This window comes from Pelodiscus sinensis, chromosome 10 (genome assembly GCF_049634645.1).
Source record: "Pelodiscus sinensis isolate JC-2024 chromosome 10, ASM4963464v1, whole genome shotgun sequence".
NCBI lineage: Eukaryota > Metazoa > Chordata > Testudines > Trionychidae > Pelodiscus > Pelodiscus sinensis.
The window spans coordinates 26892603-26917480 of record NC_134720.1 but is presented as its reverse complement, the minus strand read 5'-3'; the positions used below and the strand labels follow the sequence as shown (position 1 = coordinate 26917480).

Below are 24878 nucleotides of genomic sequence, written 5' to 3'. Positions count from 1 at the left end.
CTGCGACTCTTTCACAGTTAAAATGTGGCTCACAGCGCCCCTCCCCCCCTTTCCAGCACACACATACAGCCATATTTGCCATCTACCAGACTGGGTCTAGGGAACTCAGGACTTCTGCCTGCAGTGGGGTGGTGGAGTCAGGAGCTTCCATCAGACACAACGGTTTCTTGTTGAGAGTAGCGAGGTACAATTTAAAGGGTCCTCCCCAACAGCTTGCATTATGCCCGGTAGGCGCACACACCCTTACCTGCAGCAGCCCCTACTGGCAGCTCCTACATATTAGCTCCATATAAGCTAATTGAGAGGCAGCAGAAAACAGCTGTGAACCTCAGGGACAGGCTGCTGCATTTGCTCCTGTGGGAGCTATAGGCACAAAGGGTCCAAACGAAGGTTGCAAAGCAATATTAATTTAGCATTTCCTAATTTCTGAGTGCTTGACTTTGCAAGATCAACATTGTTTTTATTTTTTTTTAAATGAATGTACTAATGCAAACCTTTGAGCAAAAAAAATCCTTGAGGATGGAGGGGGAAAAAAGAAACTGAAGTTCCCAAGAAAGAAACTAAGAAGAGAAAATCAAATGTAAGGAATGCATGATTTTGTATCACCATTCATTTACAGGTTTCGTGATTGACCTGGGAGCCTGCTACTAAAGCACATGGAGACAGAAGCAGGCAGGCAAGAAGATTAAAGTAATCATAAGGTTTAAAAAAATCCCCAAGATGTAGCATGCCTTTCCCCAAAATAAATATTTGTGATTTTCGCAATACACTCCAAGCAACTGCAATGCAACCCGTGACCTCCAGTTTAGAGCACTTCCACTAATAAATACAGAAGCTGTTTAGTAACTTCTTAGAGAGAGTCACAGCTACGCATGAGAACAATTATTTTTAAAGCTCAGCTTCATATCATATAGTGTTTTGCCAGACTTTGAAAATTTGTAACTTCTGAATACCAGTCTTTGGAAGTACATCTAAGAACAATGACATACTATTGGCCATCTGCAGTTTCTGATATTTAAACCACATTTGTTTAAAGAATTAAGACAATGCGAACCAGCCTTTAAATTCTTCAGTTTGGGAATTAAATTAGCAGTTTAAAAAACTACCACTACTTAAGAAGATTATGACCAAAACAGAGTGAAGCATATTTCAATCAAGAACAAAATACATCTGATTGCTGAGGAGTACCATTAATGGATACCACAAAGAAAGTCACACAATAATGGTAAGTGAAAGAAATTGCTATAATTAAAACGTTTTGCTTTAATATATTCCAATACATTCATATAGGATTTCTTCTGAAATATATTTCTGCTCTTAAATTAGCAACAACAATCATATGTAAAGTTTTATATTTAATTGCTTTTCTTATTAAAAGATCATTTTAATTGTGCACCTTTTAAAATATATTTTGTACAGTCTTACATTTTTGTTACTATACAAACATTTCAATTATTAGGTTTAAGAAAATGTTTTAAAATTATAAAAGTAAAGGAGAGCAGGAAGCCAATCACACAGCGTACAAACCACAAGCAAAACTATTATAATATCAATAGCCATTGGCGTGCAAATACTGCACGTAGAGCAAGCCAAAAAAAAACACATTTCCACGTATTTATCAATGGTACTCACAATGACACTATAAAATAGCACAGGTAAGAACACAGACCATTGTGATCATCTAGTTTAACCTCCTACAGATACACAAGTAAGGACTTTTCCATGTTTATATGTTGTTTTAAAATGTAATTGCTAACTTGTGTATTTTTGTTTGTTTGTTTTATTTTGTTCTTTTAAGCAGTGCTTTTCAGATTTCGTTTAGTTTTCTATGACCAACAGAATATAAATGTTTAAAATTCAGGAAGGTGTCCATTGTCTGATGATTTTATATTAAGTCAAGGAGTTTTATGAAAGTAGTTACATGTATTATTCAGACATGAAATTATAAAAATAATTCCTTCTCATTTGTATTTTTTAAAATACCTCTTATATCCTCAAATGTTTGCTTTCAAGGATAGTAAAATTGTTAGTTCACATGAAGTGTTTTACATGACTTAAAGGAACCAAAATTGGCTGATATTTCTAAAAACTAAATTATATATCTTTAATCCTCTGATGCTAAGGGTCAGGATCACTGTATACACACTATGGGTGTGTCTAGACTACAGGGTTTTGTCGACAAAAGTGGACTTTTGTCGACAAAACTGAACCTGCGTCTGCACTACCGCTGAGTTCTGTCGACATAACGTCGACAGAACTCAGCAGTTTTGTCGACGCTGGTAAACCTCATTTTACGAGGCATAATGCCTTTTGTCGACAGAGTTCTGTCGACAGAAGGTGTTATTGCATCTAGGGTTGTGTCTAGACTACAGGGTTTTGTCGACAAAGCAGCTTGCTTTGTCGACAGAACTGAATGTAGTCTAGACGCTCTTTGTCGACAGAAGCTTTGTCGACAGTATCTGTCGACAAAACTTCTGTTGACAAAAGCCTGTAGTCTAGACGTACCCTTTATTCCCACATCATCTTTTCCCCTTACTCCTCCTAATTTCCAATTAATGAAATACCTTATGGCTGACAGCAATGTTTCAAAGCTTAATTCAAATATCCAGTATTTAGGCTAAATAGATGCTACAAATAGCGCTACATGCAAACAAAAAGGATCCCTGAAGTAATGACTGAGTGTACAGGGGTTTACACAGATCCATAAATCTAGCCTTTTGATCATATAGTCTATTTGATTACTACTGAGCCTAGACTAAAATTCAGAAACAAAAATAAAACTAACTCTCCAAAAAAAAATCAAATTCTATCAGCCAAATGAGACAAGTTTACAATCTGAAGAGGAAAAGCAAGGATGCTGTGTCAGGCCCATACACAGTCGGGGGGGGGGGGGGGGGGGGGAGGAAGCTTTTTTTTTGTAAATGTGGACCACAAGGGTGGGAATGCACTCCCCATGGTTCTCCAAGTAAGCAGGAAAATCACCCCCAGCTTTTCCCCAGGACAGCCAGAGCATGGGGGAGGAAGGCTCAGGCAGCGAGCTGCTCCCGCCTTCCCCTGGCCGGCCAAAGCATGCTTATCTGGAAAACATTGGGGGTGCTCTTGCACCCTTCACACACCTCCTGCATATGGGCCTGTGTTGATTGGTAATCTTGGTCTGTAAGAACAAATGAACTGGCTACAAGCACATACTGCAGTGACCAAGCAATTATTTAGGTGTCCTCCATCCCCAACTACCTGAGCTTTGTTCTAGCTTCCAGTGAATTTGATATTCTATTTTTAAGGAGAAAATTAACTGTATCTACAGCAATTGATTTCTATACCCTCCTGCTTTTCCCTTCCAAGTATAAGAAACCATCATAAATACCAGTCAAGTTATAATCGGTTATATCCTAAATTAAATAAATAAGTGTGGTTTGTAAAGTAATAAGACTATCCATATTAAATACACCTAGTGTAAATGGCAGGCTTTCTATTGCCACATCAACTTAAGAGTCATCTTTACCCAACCAACATTTTTTTTCCCAGCACGTTTATATAATTTCACAGGGGAGCAGGAGGAGAGATGGACAGAAACACTCAGAAGGTGACTGTTTATACACATACTGACTACGTATTTACCGATGGACCAAATTCCATGATAATTTACACTATTAGCATGTCAATTTCAACAAAGGCCTGATCTTAAATTAGTGCAGAATTTGGCCTTCTTTCTGCTCCATCTCCAATTTTACAAAATGCTATATCCTATCGACTCCTATATTATAGTAGCAATTGTAGAGAAGTAAGCAAGCACATAGCAACATCAGTAAGGAAAACTAATGAGTTTTACTACCTTGCTTACTTATCTTCTGTACTCATGTTCCTTTCCCCCACAAGGTATAATCCCCATTGTCTATGGTCAACATCTGCAGATGCCAATGTATTAATAAAAACAACATGGACAATTAATACCACCATAGTTTGTAACAGCACCTTAGAGATGAATACAAAATGTAGATGGTATCATGAGCTTTTATGGGCACAATCCACTTAGCTCATGATTCCATCTACATTTTTATTAGTCTTTAAAGGTGCTTCTATACTATTCATTGTTTTTTAAGTTTTTCCGGTTACAGACTAATATGGCTACCCCTCTCAAACTATGGCAGTAACAATTTCACTTAAGTCCTAAAAGCACTGAATACTCATAACTTTAGCTGAAATCAATGAAAGCTGCAGGTGATTAGTATCTCTGAAAAATCAAACAAGTCATCTAATTACATTTCCTGTATTCTTTCAAGTCAGTATCAGTTGTTTGATCTAGCAGGACATAAAAATGACTATATACAGCATCGCTCTCTTGACTGAATATCTATGGTAGCAACATTGTTGAGGGTAAAAGAAACAGAACAAACCTCAGTCTACATGCTGCCTAGGAACGACACCAGAGTTAAAGTAGGCAAGGAGACAGACTCACACTAGCTTTAATCTAACTAGCACAAATAGCCAATAGGGGCTCTTGGTACATATTTTGGCTGCTGACCCACACCAGGGTCCACGTCACCATATCTTTACTGCTAAAATTAAAGCTAATGTACATAAGTGTCTGCATAATGCAATCGCACTTTCAATTGTGATATAGGCATATATTTGGACACACGGATATTTTGTATCTGTTTGGAAACAGGCATTCATTTATACTCCATGTACACAAAAACCCAGACACATCAGATTAATTTTGTTCTGTATTTCTGTATTCTCTCTCAGTGTTGACAATGCTATTCAGAGGAAAATACTTAACCTTAAAGGTTATTATAATAAAAAATAGACAATATAGTTTTAACAAAGGAATATGTAGGTTGAAGCTCAAGACTTTCTTCTTTACCATTTGTTGAAAAAGCTCCTTTAAAAGCTACAACATAAGACTAATTCTTTCCAAAACTGTTCTGTATGAGGCCTCCTATTTATGGCCTCCCAGCATGGCATCCTATTTTTGTTAGATCTGCAGCCACAGGGAAAACTACTATAAGAAGCAGAGCACTGCATTTGACAATGCTCATATAGCAATACATTACCAAGACAACAGAAATAGTTGGGTTTTTTTTTTTATTGATTACGATCTTTGACAGGAAGGGAAGTGAGGGGGTTGGATGACACCAGGCATTGGTCATGTTAAATTGAGTTTGATGCCTTTATATCATCTGTTCAAATTCATCCTAGGTCAGCAATCACCTAGAGTCATTTCCATCCGGTCGGCTAATGATCAAAGGAGTCAAAATAACTACCACTTAAGTCTTCATCCCCCATCATCCCTCCTCCTGCAAAAGGCAGCCAGATAACACAGAATAGTGAAGAATTAAAATTTTCTAATGGTATCTCCATGTCTGTCAATCAGCAGAATTTTTTTGTAAATAGAGGCTTTGCATTGAACATGTTCATGTACTTGCTACATTCTCTCAATAATATTTTTTACATCGTCCAGTGAGAAAAAACTTATTTTGGCTTTTCAGGAATCCTATAATTTGATTTATTGCATGTTCCCATTTTCTCTTTTTATGGCCTTGAAATTTGTGACAACCAAATGGAATGACTAGCCAATACAGAGTATTTCAAATGACTCAATGACTAGTCAATACCCAGAGTATTTTAAAAGACTGTAGTAATACACTGTATTATTTTTATACATACTTTATACTACTTCGGTTATGGCAAAAGTTGCAATGAGATGAGAAAAAAAATATGAACCGATTCTCTTAAAGGAGATAGCAAGAAATAATTGATCACTAAAACAAAATTTAGGAATCTACAATTACTGTAGTTCTTTTGACTTGTATTAAAAATAAAAAAATCTGACAGAGCAAGATGTGCAAGGTCAGATAAATAAAATATTTTTTCTCAACTACAATAGCATCTAATGGACTGGTCTATGTTCCCACAGAGCTTACAATCTTAATGAAGTATGAGAGGCAAGAGGTGGATACAGAGAAAGATGGAGGGAACAGAAGGGCTTAATAAGAGTATAAGGGAGAGCTAGACAAGCAGTAGTCACAGCTGCCCAGCCATTTATAAATGCTTACAAATCGATGAACAAAACTTGTTGCTGACAAAATTAGCACAAGCCCATTACATTAAAGAATAAAATTACCAGGTTAATCATTATTAAGTGAAGGGAAAGTTCTTTTATGCAACACTTCCCTTACTAACTGTAAACCAGTTTTCTAAACTATTATCCTTGGACATCAGTCACCAGGGTACAAGGTGTTTTATACCTTTGATTATGAAAATAAAAAGCTAGTGTAAACATGAACTGAAAATGGTTAATTCATTATGGAATTTATCCTTAAGAAAGCAGGCCCAAACTATGACCAGTTGAAGAATCTAGAGAGATTTCCATGCTAGCTTACAGTAAATCTTCATTGACCCTACTTAGTGTATGCATATCTTGTGCATCACTAGTGGCTGTGTACACAGCATGTGTAGCCACCTATTGCAGTGAAAAGCACACGGCATCCACACTGCGGTATACAGCTATATGCAACAGTGAACAGCTCTGGATGCAGGGAAAGGCTCAGGCAGCGAGGATGCTGCCAAAAACAGTGTAGATGGTGGAAGCATTGCTGTTTGAGTTTCTAGAGGGCTGTGCAAGGAACATGCCCTAAAGGGTTCAAGGAAGTTTCTACTCACCTAAGCAGTGCCTCACTGTCTTCATAGCTATTTATACCTGCACTAGAGGAAAAGGAGGGGCATGTAGTGCATTTGTCCTCCATGCCCACATAAGGGAACACCTACACTGCAAACTCCTACAGAGAAGCATGGCTAAAAGTGGTGTGTCAGCATGCTGTGAAACCAGTGAGTTACGATGAAATCATGATGAGGTTATGATGAGAACTTAAATGTTTAGCATACCATGGTACAAAGTTAGAAGGTTCAGAAGCAAGGAAAGAAAGAGGTTTACTTAATACAACGTTGCTAGAGATTAAATTCCCAATCATCCATGTGGCTATTGCAGACCTTCTTTACTTTAGGAAAACAAATACTGAATGTTTTTCAGCAATAGGAGCTCTCTCATCTTTTAACCTCAAAGGCACATATACACTAGGAAAATAATGTGTTGTTTTAAACATAACCAATATGCTAGCACACATTAAAATCCTACTGTAGACATGGCAGTTGTGCTTTTAACTCAAGTTAGTCAAGGTAAACAAGGATTTTTCTGTAACTATGCTGGATCTATTTTGACTCATTTGTTTTGTTCCTAAAAATCTCATGCTTCAGTTGGTTGCTTGCAGGGTTCAGGAAGGACCCTTCCACACAAATGTATTCTTGGGGGTGAGGAGAGGGAGGAAGAGAGCATGTCTCCTTTGTCTGAAACATCAAAGATGGTCACAGCTAGAGACAAGACACTGGTCAGTGTGGACCAGTGTTCTGAGGCGGCACTGAGAATTCTATCCTACAAGCTACTTGCTCACATCAGGGGGTCCAACTGATAGCCATATGTGGGGTCAGGAAGCAATTGTCCCCCAAATCAGACTGACAGTAATATGGGGGGTTTATCGTCCTCTACAGTGTGGGGCTGTTGTGTTTTAGATGCTGTTTGTAATTATTAGAACTGGAAGCACTGGCTGTTGGGAATCTGGAAGCACAGGAAACAGGAAGGAGGGGGGAGGAGATGGGCCAGGCCTGAGTGAGAGCTACAAAAGGGAGCAGCAGCAGCTGTGTAGAGAGGTTTCACCTTTGTTGAAGTTTGTTATTACCTTGCTTGCATGATACAACAGGGGCATGGGGTCACTTGCCAAAGAACATCTGGGTAAATTTCACGTAATCAATTCTCTGCCCTCCCAGGAGCCTCTGGCATTGGTGAAATTCAGTCCTTCCTATTTTCTTCCTGTGGCGTATAATAGTTTAATCTACTCTGGATTGTAATACTGTGGTCTCAATTCAGTTGCTGAGCTCAGAGTGCAGATGCAGGGTGGTCATGATTGACCTGTGATATTCAGGACGTCAGACCAGAGGATCTGGTCATCCCTTCTGGCCTTAAACACCATGATCTTCTCATGCAGTTAAACCACTTTCAAGCCCAAATCAATCAAGGAGAACACAGCATTAAATATCACTCTCCAGATTGATTAATTTTTCTCCTGTAGGCAGGTCCATCAAGCACTGTCCAGTGTGTATGTGTACCATGGCTCTCTGCTAAAAAGTATCAGAACTACTCAGCTGCTAAAGGCCTTCGGCTGGATGACTAAAGAGGAGCCTCATTTAGCAGAAGTGGTAGAGGTCTGTATTTTGAGAACAGGGTGATCTGAACTGTCTCTCCAGGCACTTAAGCACCCAAGGATGGCTGGGGCCTACCAGTATATACTCCAGGACATTTTGTATTATCACAACTATGATACAAAATGTATTTTAAAATTTGGTATACTTCAAAACACGGGCTGCAGCATGATTTGTAACTGCAGTAGAATGTTTACGGCTTTAAAAAGCTTCTATTTTGTATCTAGGGCTTCACATGGCACCATGGCACTCACATTTAACATTTGTCCTAGTCTTGCCAGCCTAGGTAGACCCTATTTTCCCATTCAGAGAGTATTTCAGAGCCAATAACTGCTCTCAACAATTCTTTCACCTATGAATTGTATCACCTATTCACAAGGGTACCAACAGAATTGCTGGGCTCCTAGGCCAGATGGAGGGAAGGCCAACTCCAAATTCCCTTCAGTGTTGCCTGGAGTGCAGCCACGAAGGCTCTGGAGTATACAGCGCTGGGCTCCAGCGACAATTTAAGGACCCACTGCTGGCAGCTCTGGCTACAGCAACTGCAGTAGCCAAGAGCCCATAGCCCTTTTGAATTGCCAGGCCTCAGGGCAGTTGCCCTTCCCTGCCTATTCTTTGATCAAGCAGCTGCACTAGTTAGCAAGCTATCTTTGGAAACATCTCCCATGTTTTAGGGCAACCATTTGCATCAGGGTGAGAAAAGGAATGCTTAAATAATCAGGGAAGAGGGCAGAAAAAAATTAAATTTAGTCTTTCATCTTTCACACAGAAATCAAAGGTTTTATCATTTGCCTGATTGTTTAAGAAAATATTGTTTGGCACTAAGTTAAAAGGAGGTTATGAACTGTGTCTTAATGGCTTTGGAATTCGTGTATTGTGTGGTTAGGCATTTAAATATAGAAGGAATCCCAGCATTTTAATCATGTCGCTGTAAACAAATTTCCTTTCACATTTTTGGCAAGACTATAAAATAAACTGGCAAACCCAAAAGAACCAAATGTTTATATGCTTGACCAAATCAAATCTTTGAGAACGCCACTTGTCAGTTTTGCTTTCTTACAACCCACTAATGTATGTGCATTATATACAAGCTATATCATGTTATTTGACACATGCATTTAAAAAAACAATTATGCAAGCATGTAATGTTTACATGAGAAATTGAAACAGATTTTAATACGTACATGAGCAAATCCCAGAAAAGAAGTTACGTGATAGCTGTCATATGAAATATGGTGATTAATTATTATTTTATTAATTATTATTATTATTATTATAACAGATACACCAGCCAAAAACTTAGCCCTAAACCTTTAGAGCATGTCAGACAGCAGATGGTGTTTCTGTGTTTCACACAGGCTGAGTATCTAGAACAGCAAAACAGTCAGATAACCACAAAGTCTTGCTAAGCTGTGAAATAATTTCCTCTTTTACCTTTTTGTCCTATTTTATATGCTTTACACTTATGTGTAACAGAAAAAAAATCCCACTAGTTTATTTTATACAGCATCAAGGAATACAATATATATCTAAAAGGGTATTAATTAAGGTTAAGAAACTATCAGAAAATTAAACCCATCTCAAAACATTCAGTAATAGATTAATTCAGTTTGAGGAAGTCTCATTACCTAGGCAATCTGACCACAAAATATTATACAGTTCAAGCAATGCTATCTATTCTAAACAGAAATAGACTGGTCAAATAAATGATGTTAAACAGCTGTCTCTCTTCCAAAGTTTCCTTTGTACTAAACAAACTGATACATTTAAATGGTATACTGAGAAGTCAATACGAAATAAATCTTTAAAGTGAAATAATCAAAATATTTTACAGCCTAAATGACGGTAAAGCCTGATTATCTATGTGACTTTGCGACTGCCAGTGTTTCATGTATTAATGGATCCTACATGGAGATATACAAGATCCATAGTTCCATACAGATATCAAAATTGCCACCCAGACTAATATAGAAAGATAAAAGTTTCTCTCTGTAACAAGACTGTAATGAGACCTTGAATTAATTCAACTCATTTATCTCTTGAAAATTTGTATCAGGCCATGACGACATTGCGAACACGATCATGTGATAATTTTTGACATTGCAAACACTATCATGTGATAATCTTTTATTTTGATTTCCGTAAGTTAGTTGTTTTCCAAGCTCTTTTGGGTCTAATTCAATCTGCACTTTATACAAGGAACACACATCCACAGAACCAAGGAAAAGCTAGTAGAGGTAACAGATCAATGAAATTCATTAACCAATGGGTGTCTTATAACATATTATTGTCACGCAGAAAATTTACTAGCAAAGAATGACACTATTTTCCTACCTCAGTTGGCTTTATAATCACTCTCACCTCCAAGGTAACTGTGCAAGATACAGCCATCTATCACCCACTTAAGATTGTACAAGAGAGACAATGTAAGTTTCAATGCCATCATGGATAAGACCACACATACAGTCAATTCTAAACTTAACACAGGCTGCTTCTATCTAAAATAGGAGATAAAAATTAAACCCCCTAACAATACTGGAACTAAGACCTCGCTGTTGTGGGGGACAGCTATCAAAAAGGTATGAAGGACTTCACACCTGCACAGCTTCATATAAGCCACCCCAGAACAGAAGTGTATATACCGGAAAGGGTGAGGCCAATGGCTTTGTGGTTACCAAGGTCCAGCTGCCACAAATTTCCACATAGAGAGAAAGGGAGCAGCAGCTGCTGCTGCTGCACAAGGCCATATCAGTTTTCTGAGGTTTTTTTCAAAACTTACGAGGGTAGGAAATGATGAGTTATTGGAGAGAACTTGGTTTTTTAGTGGAGCAGCTATTCTGCTGAGGCCATTACACTAAACTAAATATTGGATCACTACCTGTGGTATTGGCTTTCATTTTTATGTTTTAAGAATGTCACACATTAAGAGAAATTTGCTATGCATGTTAGGAAGCCTAAAAATGATATATTTGATTGAACCACAATCCACAGACAGCTGTGAATACAGATGCACATTTATAAACACTATGAAGATGTACAGTACAGAATTCTAGCCTCCTCATCAGAGGATACCAAACCACATACATAGTACATGATCACAATCATAAGCACCAACTTTCCCTCCTCTAGACAGTGGATGCTTGACCCTCCCATCTGGCCCCAGTTCCGTCCCTACTCCACCCTTTGCCCCAAGTACCTGCCCCACCTCTTTCAACTCTGCTCTGTCTGCATTTCAACCCTTTCCCCAAGCCCCCGCATCTTCTCTGCCGTCGCATCCTGTGAGCATACCGCTGTTCCCTCTCCCTCCCAGAACACCCCTCATGCCACAAAACAGCTGTTTGTGTCAGGTGGGAGATGCTGGGAGGAAAGGAAAGGAACTGAGTAGCAGGTGACATGCTAGGGAAAGATGAAATCATGGCTGGCTGCTGCATGCTGAGCACCTGCTAATTCCCCGCATCCCCCACCTCCCCCCCCCCCCCCCACACCATGGTTGGCTCCAGCCCAGAACACCCAAGGAGTCAATACCCTTGGCTTCACAGATGATTAATCAGCCCTGCCCAGTCAGAGGCTAAGGGCTCCATGCAGGGAGCTGACTGACAGAGCAGGGCTGATTAATTACCTATGAAGCTGTGCTGCCATGCAGCTTAGAGGGAACACTGCCTAGGACCACAATGAAAGTGAAAAGCTAGATATACCCTGCAACAAGAACTACAGAGGCTGTGTTAGGGACATCGGGTCAAGGATAATAGTTTCAGTTACAAATGAGCTAAAAAGAATAAAGTATCAGAAGGGTAGCCATGCTAGTCTGAAACTGCATAAACAACGAGAAGTCCTGTGGCACCTTACTAACAGATTTATTGGAGCATAAGCTTTCATGGGCAAAGACCCACTTGGTCAAATGCACAACTACAAAAGCAGTTTCTCCTCTCTTGGTGTTCACACTTCCACATCACCTGCTAGAAGTGGGCCTCATCCTCCCTGACTGAACTGACCTCATTATCTCTAGCCTTACTCTTGATTGGTACTCTTTTCATATGCCTGTATATTCATACCTGCCTCTGGAATTTCCACTACATGCATCTGACAAAGTGGGTCTTTGCCCACGAAAGCTTATGCTCCAATAAATCTGTTAGTTTATAAGATGCCACAGGACTTCTCGATGTTAAAAAAGAATCAAGTTTGTTTCGGCATTATTTCCCTCACCTTATTTCTATCCTCGGGGATGAACTAAGTGAATTTTCTAGCACACTATTAGAAAAGGATAACATAGATTTACTGTTTAAAGTGTTCTTAAAAATGATGTTAACTGAAGACTTTTTTCTCCTTTTTTAAAAAAGAGGGAGGAGGTGAGCTGCTGGTGCAGCCAACTAGCTTACAGGAGTTCAGCCCAGCTCATCAACTCTCTATGGCCACAAAACATAGTGAGCTCGTACTTCATTTGGTTTCCACAGGGAAAGATATTGGATTCTGGGACTATATACACAACAACCCCTCACAACAGCTGCTCCAGTAACTCCTTAGACTTCCAATGCAGACTTCCAACGCCTCAGACTGTTCACAGTTAGTTATTTTTAGGCAATATCAAAATTTTCCTGAGGAATGAAAGCCACAGCAGGAAAATGACAGTGTTTATCAGTTTACAACTCAGTCAAACCTGAATGGAATTCCATATAATGTATATAAGAAATCTCTAGCCCTAGGCGTTTGTCTCTGCCAAACAGTAAAGGCCTGCTACAAAGAATGGAAGTGTTAGAGCTTCTCAAAAAAAGGATCTCCACAATCATTTATAACATTAAATATCAGCAACTTAGATACAGTGTTTACTCTCAGCTCCCCTTGTAATACTGCTTAGGAAGATATGTAACCACTAACACAACACTTTTTTTTTCTTATGTACAGATTACTCAGGAACGGGAAAATTGCTGTGCCTTGAGATGCAAAACTCTCTCCGGACACTGAGACCTCAGTAAATCATCATTGCAACCAACCAAATCAGGGTAAGAGAGGTACAAATATGCCACTGATTTCAGCTGATTTACAGATTCTGTCCTCTGTCTAATTTCAACACACACTACACATGCTAGCTTGTACAGTGTCATATATTTATAAACTATATAACTATGAAAGTCAAACTTTACTAAGTACAAATTGAAACTAATCTTCCTCTAAGGAGTACTCTGTCTTGACTTAAGCTAGAGACAACAAACAAAGTTCTTTTATACCTACCTGCTTGATCCACACCTTTGAGACAAACCTCCAAAGTCTGCAGCATCTGCGCTAGGACCTTCACCAGAGCTTACCCCAAAACCCTACTACATACTGAACCACTTGCCTTCACCAGAGCTTACCCCAAAACCCTACTACATACTGAACCACTTGCCATTCATGAATGAGCATATAGCTCATTTTCTAGTATAGGTTGAACCTCTGTAATCTGGCATCCTTGAGACCTGACCCGTGCTGAACCAGAAAATTTGCTCAACTACAGGCGGTCAATATCATCTAGCAGTATCACCAATATTTCCACTGCTTATTGGGCTCTTAGAAGACATTTAGGTGTAAATTAGAGCTAAATAACAGCACAGGCCACCAACAGGTGGTTGTAAACAAATTTTATGAAACTGTGGAAAACTTGTCCACACTCATGATAACTGGACATCTGTCCAACTAAAATCACGCCAGATCACACATGTTACTGGACCAGAAAGTGCCGGACTAGAGAGGTTCAACCTATAGTATCCAAATGTGTCTGAGGCACTTGACAAACATAACAGCTCCCAGCTTGGAAGAGCTTAAAGTAATAAAAGAAAATATATAGTACAAACAAGGGTTTAAGGAAGACTACAGTTTTCAAATACAGATGCTTTAATACCTAAATAAAAGTGTTAAAATTTTCAGAGATATGAAGGATCTGCAACTCCCATCAGTTTAGTTCCTTAAATAGGGCTTGAAGTATCTAGCTTTCACAATTTAAGATGGGAAAACGATAGCAAGGTTTTTTTTTTTTAAGATATACCTATAATTGATAATATCTTCCCAAACGCTAAGTGAATTAACATTATTTCTCCTTAATGAGCCTCCCCATCTATCAACATTGTGACTATAGTCTAACAGCCCTAACAGTTTTACACACACAAAACACATCTTACACACACATTTTTTCCTAACTAAAACTGACAATTAGCTAGATTTTAGACTTGTTGATATTCGAGCATATGTCTAGGAAGAGGTTTAACTGTGGTGCTTTGAAACAATCACAGGGAGAATTTGGGACCCTTCAAACACCACGTCATCTTATTCCAAATTAAAAGTGACTGATTTAAAATCTGACAATCTCTCTTTAAAAGGAAGGTCGCAAATACAGTATGCAAAATGTGACCCTTTTCTAAGAAAATTTCCCATGTGATGTATTTAAAATTACTGTGAGTTTGTGTCTGAGTTCCAGCCTCCCACGCACAGGGAGAGGAGAGGTTAAGGACACTGGGGGCTAGAGGGAGAGCAAGAGGATTCCATGGAACTGCTATTCACTTCTGATTCACTTGTGACCATTTCAAAACAAGCTTATGATAACAATCAAAAACTTTGCTTTCAAATAGCTTTATTTTCTCTGTTGTTCTTAAAGTTTCAGATTGACAAATACAGCAGCAATAGATAAGATGCTCATTACTAACAAGGACAATAAACCCCTATAACCTTGTGTCAAAACAGCAGCAGAGCAGGCAGCAGATGTGATGTCCAAGAAATTGTTATTTGGGGGCACTTCAGAAGACAATTCTAGATTACAAATTATGCTAGTGTAAAAACATATCCTTATGCATTGTGCTACCAACAACTAGGTTGTATCAAGCTATGCTAGCTGCACATAGGCTGTCCTTCAACAGAACACAAAGGTAGGGATGTTAATGGTTAACAATAATCTGGTAGGAGCTGGAGCAACTCACCACAGGCTGCTCCAGCTCCTTTGGGACTGTCACAGGTGGGGAGGCAGCAAAGAGGAGGGGCTGCTCCAGCCCCATCACAGTCCCTCTGCCTAGTCCCTCTGTTTAATCCGTTAACCAATTACATGGAATTTTACATTCCCAACACAAGGAAGGTCAGCACTATATAGTGTTCTTCACCAGCCTCTTGTTTACAAGCACAATATACAGGATGTAAAATTTGCTGAAGCAACATTTCCCACCCTCACACCTTTTAATAATATACAGGGTATCTATAGTATACCTGCCTAAGAGTTTGAGACTCCAGAACTTTCTAACTACACATATCTACAGTCATTAAACCACATATACTATGCTCCTAATCCTATTCCCAGTACCTAGACCAAGTAAATGGAGTTAGTATCTCTATGGGGGCATAACAGGAAGAAAGCCTACTCACCAAGTAACAAGTACTGGATGAACCTCTCTGGTTCGTCAACATCTGTGGTCTAGTATGATTTTAGTTAGCCAGATGCCCACTTACCATGGGTGTGGCCCAGGTTCCCGCAGCCCCATAAAGTTTGTTTACAGCCACCAGGCCTGGCTCTCAGTGTTCTGTGCTCTAATTTGCCCCTAAATATCTTATTAAAGTCGAGCAAGCAGTGGAAAATGTTGGTAAAGCTGCTAGATAATATTGACCTCCCGTGGTTTGGCAAATTCTCTGGTTCAGCACCAGTGAGGTCCCAAGGATGCTGGATTAGAGAGGTTCAACCTGTACCATCTGAATAACTGTGCAGAGGCTACTTCTGCCTCCGGACTGAAGAGGCCTCTGCAGCCCTAATGACCAATGGATCTGGGCAAGGATATAGCCTGGGCTCGACAAATGCACTTGCCCACGGCAAGTAGATTTTTCCAGCTGGCAAGTGCAGGGGCGGACTGGCCCGGTGGGCCGTTGTGACGGGCTGGCCAAAGGCTGCACTACGGGCGGTGCAGCCCCATCCGATCCGCCAGCTGGCGGAGGAGCACAGCGCCGCTGGGAAGTGCAGCGATTCTTCCCACCAGGCTGCCTGCATGCAGCTCCAGTGCGAGGAGGTGGGACGGGATGCCAGGACGCTGGCATGACCTGGCCCTGCTGATTTTAAAGGGCCGCGGCAGCTCGGCTCTGGCTGTGTGCCCCTGGGAGCTGGCTGCGGCGCGCAGCACAGCCAGAGCCCGCCCCGCCGGCTCCAGTCCTGCCACATCCCCAGCCCCCCTTTCTCTCTGTGCCGCCCGTTCCCCATGTCTCCCCTGCACCCCGGACCTCCTGCTCTCCCTCTTCCCTGCAAGCCTTTGGCTCTGCACTGCCCTTGCACCCCGCACCCTGCTCCCCCTGATCCCTGCCCCCTCCCCAGCTCAGTGCTGCCCATTCTCTGCACTGCCTCTAGACCCCGATCCCTCTGTCCCTCCTGTTCCCCACGTCCCATTCTCCGTGCTTCCACTGCACCCCCGATAAATTTGTTATTTATAGGACTAAAATGCTGGGACAAAAAAGAAAAACAAAAAGACAACCCATTGCAAAATGAAAACGTGTAAAAGACAACAACGAAGGGGGGGGAAATGTTTTGTTTGGGGCAGCAAAAAACCTAGAGCTGGCCCCTGAGGAGGGGAAGGGACTGGGCTAGGCTGGGCTGTGGGAAAGGGAGGGGAAAAATATGGGGAAGTGGCTTGTGCTGAGGGGAAGAGGTCAGGAGAACAATAAGAATAAGAAAGGGGAAGGCACCAAGGGACGGGTGCAGGAGAGACAAATGCCAGGGGGCCAAGTGCAGACAATGAGGAAAAGGGCAGGAGGGGAGGTGTCAGTAGGAAGGGGGGGGGACAGGGTGTTGCTGGGAGAGGAGAGGGTAAGGGCACTGGGGGCTAGAGGGAGAGGGGGAGGTGCTGGAAGAAGGCTTGAAAGAAGGGGTGGGCATGAGGAAGGCAGGGATGGAGCAAGGCATCTGTGAGGGCACAGGGGCATGAGGGTGGTGAGGGGGTGGGTATCAGAGAAAAAGAGAGCAAAGGGCAGTGAGGGAAGGGGGAGGCACCAGAAGGGTGCAGGTGCCAGGGGATTCTGGGGGTGAAGCAGAAGTGCAGACACCTGCAGGGGAGAGACCAGTCTCAGAGGAGAGAGGCAGGGCAGGTGTGTAGAGGGAGGGGTTAGGAGAGGGGATGAGGAGGGGGAGCTCACACCATCAGAGTGGGGCTACTGGAGGAGTGGGCACAGGGGGGAGAGAAGGGCTGGTGGAGGGGGGCAGGTCTCAGGAAGGCTGAGGGCAGTGAGAAGGGCAGGAGTCAAGACAGCAGAGGGTGAGGGGTTGGGGGGCAGACGACACCAGGGGAGCTGATGGAGCAAGGGGAGGAGACATGGCAGCAGAGAGAACAGGTAGAGGTTTATAAGATATTTATTAATAACCTGTGAGATATTTATTAATAACTTATTCGTTATTACTGTTCTTATTCTTATTAGGAATTTATGCCATTAAAAAACACTTTTTGTGGGGGAGGGTGGCAAGTCCCTTTTTTGTCTGGCGAGTGGTGTTTTCCATAATTTGTCGACCCCTGCATATAGCCACCAATCTCCTCATCCCCAGTAGCACCAACCTTGTCTCCACTATCGGACAAAGAACAGGGAGCCCCCTTTTAGCACCGGAAATCATGCCTTACGTATTACTCCTACAGAATAGAACTGCATAGATATTGCTGTGTCTGGAACCCTCTGTGCTCAGATGGTGCAACTTGTAGTATGCTAAAGGGAAAAAATGAAATATTTCAATATTTCCAAAGTATAATACACTAACTTTTACCTGCTGCTCCCATAGCGACAGGGAGCAATGCTTAGGAGGGGCAGGGGATGCAGAGCACCAGGTAAGCAGCAAACCTCATTCCTCTCGCTCCCTCCCTAACCCAGCAAAATCTTTAATCCAGCAAACTTTGCATCCCAGGGTTACTGGATGAAAGAGGGTCAAGTGTAATTTAATTGAAGTGAAAACGCACAAAACAACCCACACTTGAGGCACTAAAAAATCAAAAAGAACACTGCTATTCCACATTTTCCTGTAACACAACTAATGCTATAAGGGCACTTTTCTTCTGCAAGCACCCAAAACATAGAAAGTTTAGATCCCTATGTGAGTGCTCTCTATGGTATTTTCACAAGGCAGTCCCACAGAATTTCCTACTTCTTTTGCAATAAACCACTTGTCCAAGAACATAGTTGAGCATGCACAACATGCAGCTATTCACACTCACAGAAAGGTATCAAGGACTTATGAAAACAAACCAATAGGTTTTCTATTCAAAACAATTCTATTTGACACAGTCAAAAGTGTGAACCAACAGCAGTGATTAGACATTTATACTAAGCACTTTTGTTGAGAATGATATCTACTTTGGTTCCTGAAAATATGCTGAGCAAGGGGCATTAAATGTTAAATTTATAATCATGGAAACTGAAACACAATCACATCCAATTTATCTTACTGGTAAAACTGCTTTCTCTCTTCTTTCAGGAACACAGACTGAAATATTCTAAGATGTCCAACTCAAGCATAAATACATCAGGAAACAACTGCACTTACAGCTCAGTAATAACTACTCGAGTCCTTCCAGTGGCTTATCTATTCATTTTCATAGGAGGAATTCTGCTAAATGGTATAGCAGCATGGATTTTCCTGCATATTCCAAGCAAGAAAAGCATTGTCGTCTATCTCAAGAACATTGTTGTTGCCGACCTTCTAATGAGTCTGACTTTTCCTTTTAAAATTCTTAGTGACTCAGAAATTGGGCTATCGCAGCTCAATGCTTTTGTCTGCCGATATTCTGCTGTAATTTTTTACCTAAATATGTATATTGGAATAACATTTTTTGGCCTCATAGGATTTGACAGATACTACAAAATTGTAAAGCCTCTGCTTACATCCTCTGTTCACACAGTTTATTTCAGTAAGATTATCTCTGTAATCACATGGGCACTGCTCATGTTTTTAGCACTGCCAAATATTATTTTAACTAACCAAAATGCTACAGAGAATACCACCAAAAATTGTGTAACTCGTAAAAGTCCTCTGGGTGTTCAGTGGCACAAAGCTTCGAGCTACATTTGTGTAGGGATTTTCTGGACTGTGTTTCTTCTGTTAATCATTTTTTACAGTGCAATATCAAGAAAAATATATCATTCCTACAGAAAATTCAGGAGAAATTCAACGTTAACTAGGGAAAAAATCAATCGCAATATATTCAGTATCATGTTTGTATTTATCATTTGTTTTGTGCCATATCATCTCTGCAGAATTCCATATACATTAAGTCAAACTGGATCTAAGTTCCCCTGTCAATCAAGAAAAAACCTATTCTATGCAAAAGAATTTACTCAGTTCCTGTCTGCTGCAAATGTGTGCCTTGATCCCATTATTTATCTATTTCTCTGCAAGCTCTTTAGAGAAAAGTTGTATCAAAAACTGCATTTCAAGTTGACATCAGATGAAACAGAAAATTCTAAATCCAGAAGGTCAAATACTACATGAAAGTATAATTATTTCATAAACTCATATATCCCTTATAACATGCTGTATGGACAATTATTCCAAGCTGCAAAGCAGCTAATGAAGGAATTGGATAAATGAAGAGCATGTGGAACAAGTGACACAAGGTTTCAAAATAAAAAGCATTTCAACTGTTTATTTTCCAGATTAAAAAGTATTACCACATATTGTACTGTGTACTACTTCCAGATTACTTCATATTCTAGCTTATTATAATGGAGCCTATTAGCTGTCAGAGACATAAACAGACAGGAGAATGACTGGGTTAGAAAGCCCTAGATAAGAAGGCCATGGTTCTACATGAGTGGCAAGGATTAACTAGCAGATCTATACAACAAGCTGAAGCTCATTAGCCTCCAAGGAAGCAAACCCTGGTGCATGTAAGAAGTGCATGCTAGCAACAAGGGTTTGGAAGTGGCTGAACAGCAAAGTTGGGCAAAAAAAATGGACAAATTGTTTTCCACCAAAAAAAAAAAATGCAGTTTCAATTGCCTTCTGATTATTCATGAATTTGACACACATAACTTTGGGAAATCACAGACCTGCCAGAGGAAAAAGCAGGAGAAATAATGAGGTGGTGGTGATGCTGCTGATTCTGGAAGTGCTATTCCCACCCATAACTGTTAGCTCACTCATCTGCTAGGTATTCATCTTACATTAGGTAAACTCAGGTTTAAATTCTCACTGTGAAACAAACTTTGATTCCATGATTTCAACCCATTTGGATTTTTTTTCTCTATTTTTTGCAATTGTTATTGAATTAAAAAAACAGTTATTTGCCCAGTTCAGGGATGGAAGAGATCTGTCACTTCTCACTTCAGCATCAGACTATCAATCTCTAGCAAAATGAAGAGCTAAGAGTACAGATTCTGGAGATGGTCCCATCCAGCCTACCATAGGACAGTTGAAGGAAGAGAGGAAAGAATAAAGGTGCAACAGCTCAGATCTTCAAGACTCTGTGTAGAGCTTAGGAATCATAAGTTTAGCAACATGAGGTAATTTTAAGAAAATCTACAGGCAGTCCCCGGGTTACGTACAAGATAGGGACTGTAGGTTTGTTCTTAAGTTGAATTTGTATGTAAGTCAGAACTGGTACATATTGTAGGAAAAACTCTAGCCAAACATTTCTCCAGAGCTCAGTTTTATTCTCCCACACCTCACTTCCCTCAGTCCTTTATTCTGAAGCTGAGGTGTCTGCTGAGAAGCCGCTCCGCGTCTCCCTGGTCTGCTGGGGGAGAGGGGGGAACGCTAGCTTCGCATCTCCCTGGTCTGCTGAGGGGAAGCAGCTAGTGTGGGGTTGCCTCACCCCGTTTGTAAGTAGGGATCCGATGTAAGTCGGATCCATGTAACCCGGGGACTGCCTGTATTTGAAACTTTAATGGAAATTTCCTGTCTACCAAAATCTACAGAACTTCATAATGAAGAAAGGATTTTTAATGGACCTTTCTATAAGTCTCCCAGTCTTCTGATTAACATACGAATCATTATTATACTGCAATGCTGCATGTTTAATATGCCATTCTGCTTTGGAGTTAGAGGTGAGGCTAACTTTCTTGCATTTTGGACAACTTAGTACTGGCAGAATTTGAGAGATACCAATCCTTATCCCTGTTTCTACAGGCTGAGATAATGCCTAGGACAGCGGTTCTCAAACTGTGGGTTGGGACCCCAAAGTGTGTCTCAATTCCATTCTAATGGGGTCACCAGGACAGGTTTAGACTTGCTGAGCCCACCCACCAAGGACCAAAGCCGGAGGGCCAGGGTCTGAAGCCCTTGGGCCTTGGCTTTAAGCCCCTTGCCTGGGGCAGTAGAGCCCAGGCTCTAAACTCCCAGCCAGGGGCCTGGGGTTTGGGCAAGATTCAGGTTTTGGTCCCTTCCTCCTGGGGTGGTATAATAAAAAGAGGGTCACAATGCAATGAAGTTTGAGAACCCCTGGCATAGTGTGCCATTTGCATACTCTCAAATGACTAGTTTCAAACGATCTCAGAGTACGTCCTTTCTGGTAACATGCCCATGCACATACAGTAGCTTGTCAAATGTAGGTGTAACATGAAAATGCATGCCAGTGTATCAGAGAGTGGATTCTGCCCTTAGACGAGCCTGTCGATTCTATCTAATACCAGAGTGTGTATCAAAATACATAGCAACTGATGCTTATTTTGCAGAAAGGTGGAAATGAAATTTGAGGAAAAATGGGTGATCACCCCCAGGTGATTTAGTAAGTGAAAAAGTGAACACCCATTCACATCAGCAGAGACTGAGTCATATACTATCGGAGGAAAAAACCCATCTGGCATGCAGTCTATTCTGCACTAAAGAACCTGCAAGACAAAGTGGCTATGACTTCATTAACGATGAATTTTTAGGAGGCAAGGAAAATCTATTGAAGCTAGCTGTTTGTACTTAAAACTCAGAGCTATTCATTTCTCTTTACAATAGGCCATTTGTATACCTGGAAAGAATGGTTTGATATTTTTGCTTTGTTTCTGGCGCTGTTACATTGTTGATTGATCTTTGTAACGAAGGACTGAAAACTACCCGTATTTCATTTTTTCATGTGTGCGTATGTGTATATATGTTTTATTGTGTATATACTAAAAAAATAAAACCTTTTTTTTTTTTAAAATGCAGCTAGATTTATTTGCTTCCATTTTTATATTTTGCATAGGCAGTGGGCCAGTGAATGTACTGATTACAAAAGATTCCAAATGACACCTCTGAAAGTGGAAGTTTTCCATTTCATTCTATATCATTGGAAACACATAAGTTTTTCGAACAGGGATCCTGCCAGTCTGCCTTGCCTCTGTTCTGAAAAGACAGCCTCTCAGGATGAAAGAGTAGTTCATGATCAATAAACATTTTAAGCTAAAAATAAGGCATCCTAGTGACAAGGTTATGAGCTATCTTGATAATCAGTAAATAAATGCATTAATTCAATCCTTACTCTGTTTGTCTAAGCTCTGTCTAAAATTTACTGATTTGAGAGGACCAACCTTCAATAATGGCTTTTTGTAACTCTTGACAGATGCCATATTTGGCCTAGGAAGACTAGAAAGAAAACGCTACATTTCAGGAAAGCCATCTAGAGCCCTCTTTATTATTGTTTTATATGAAGTGGTCCCACACTAAAATCCCAGACCTTCACAGCCTCACATTTTGAATTTTCATCTGAATATCATAATAAGGGCCTATTCCTAGATTGAACTTTCTTTTGTGATCAGAAACAATATTTTTCATGTTGCCTCAGATCTCCTCATATCAGTCTAGTTACAGAACAGTTTATTTAGAGAAACTGCACTGGTTGCATTGGTAGATTACTCCTTCCTGGTACAAAAAATCCGAATTTGTCAAAGAGGGGGTTTCTACTGATTTGTGAGTAATTTTAATATTATTACTGTGATTTATGGCCAGAGTATCTCTTGACATGCAATTTCTTCTTTGTATATACTGCATTATTAGACTTACCCAGCATTGCCAAATAAAGCACGGATACGGTGCAATGGGCACACCCTGCAAATTCCAGGAATACCAGCACAGTTAACAAAACTACCCTATCTTGGAAGAGCATCTTGGTCATGACAATCGCGTGTCCCAGGGAGATGAAGGAGGACCACTCATGCATCCCATTCACTAGCTTAGGTTGTCTATGACATATCCTTGCACTGTGAAAATGAAGTTGTTTGTGAGGTTTTGAACTTAATTTCTAAATGGAATTCCAAGCCACCTTTTTCTTAAGTGTCGCTTTTTCAGTCACTCGGCTCTTGCAGTAGTGAATAGATACGAGCATATAAATCTGCCACATAATGCTCATAAATCTCACACTAACTTATGCATCCTTTCATACACCTGCTCTAGTCTGTAGTGAAAAAACACAAACTACACTGGACAAATATCAATGTTCCCATTAACATGCAATATTAATGCTTTGCACTAGCATATCAAATTAGACTTAAAATTCCTTTTCCACCAACAAAATATTGCACTTTTTTCAGTAACAAAGGGCTAAACTCAACAAATGGGAATTAATTTCATGGAGGAAAACTCATCCCAAATTCTGTCAAAACAGAGGATGAAATCCTGGTCCCACCAAAGTCAGGTAGAGAACTCTCACTGACTTCAGCATGGTCAGGTTTTCACCCACACAATGATTGATTTTCTTCTTCAGTTTTAATCATGCATCTTTTTTATTAAATTATACTTAAGGGGAACGTCTCTTAATAGATTGAACATCTCTTAATAGGATTGACTAATACAGATATTTCTACCCAGCACTCCACATCTTGAAAACACCGTGTAAACTAGCGATGTGAATGTATAACAATGTAAACTGTTAACTGATAAGCCTAGGCTTATAGGTTATTGTTCACAGTTACATGCAGGCTCCAGCCCCACTCCTGGGGAGCTGGTTGGTGCTGAGAGCTGGCTTTTACACCAGTTTCCCATGCATACTAGTTCCCGCCTGCCTCCCCATACTGCTGCCTGCGTACCAGCTCCTGGGGAGCTGCCTGCTGCCCTACACTGCTGCCTCTAATAGGGAAGCATCAGCATGGGGCGACAGCTGGCTCCCCAGGAGTAGCACGCACCAGCTCTCAGGAAGCCAGCTGCTGGTGTGTGTAACCCCTGAGATTTTTCAGCAGTTATACGTTTACACAATTACCCGGATTTTAACATCCCTATTGTAAACATTAATTAAAAGCAACTAATTGTAAATTATAAAAAACTACAAAGCCAGTCACGGAAAATAGTTGCTATCACATATTACACAGCTGATATGAGCTGCCACTAAGTGCCGCATTAGGTCATTTAGAGGCCCGGCTCATTACCATTTTTATGCTACAGCTTTCTTGTACGCAGTGCTGTGTGCCAAACAAGAACTATACCTCTTCCTAATGGGATTAAAGTCTTAAAGACACAAGAGATATACTTAACTACAAAATAATATATTACCATTTTTTGTGTTTTACTTTTTGAGTTAACTCCATTCCTTCTCCTGCAACCCCAACATAGATAACACCGCTCACAATCCATATAACTCCCTTGTGGCAGAATCTGAAGTTTTAATGTTTTTGTAAATATATTAGAGAGTAAAAACTGAACCTGTCAAACAGAAGCACCTCAAAGACACAGTGTGCTGAACTTAGTAGCTCTT

General features: G+C 40.5%; 2 protein-coding genes across 10 annotated transcripts in view; one reads left to right on the top strand and one right to left on the bottom strand.

The window, feature by feature from the left end:
- The window catches only part of MED12L (mediator complex subunit 12L), a 348149-nt gene that overhangs the window by 203669 nt on the left and 119602 nt on the right, over nt 1-24878 (bottom strand). The window lies entirely within an intron of this gene.
- P2RY14 (purinergic receptor P2Y14) lies at nt 818-22466 on the top strand. Its single transcript, XM_014569960.3, has 3 exons — nt 818-1225; nt 13153-13250; nt 18698-22466. The coding sequence occupies exon 3, from the start codon at nt 18722-18724 to the stop codon at nt 19709-19711; it is 990 nt and encodes a 329-aa protein (XP_014425446.1). The 5' UTR covers nt 818-1225; nt 13153-13250; nt 18698-18721; the 3' UTR covers nt 19712-22466.

Excerpts from the sequence above, each read along its gene's own strand:
- P2RY14 (XM_014569960.3), top strand. The coding sequence starts at position 18,722 with ATGTCCAACTCAAGCATAAATACATCAGGAAACAACTGCACTTACAGC.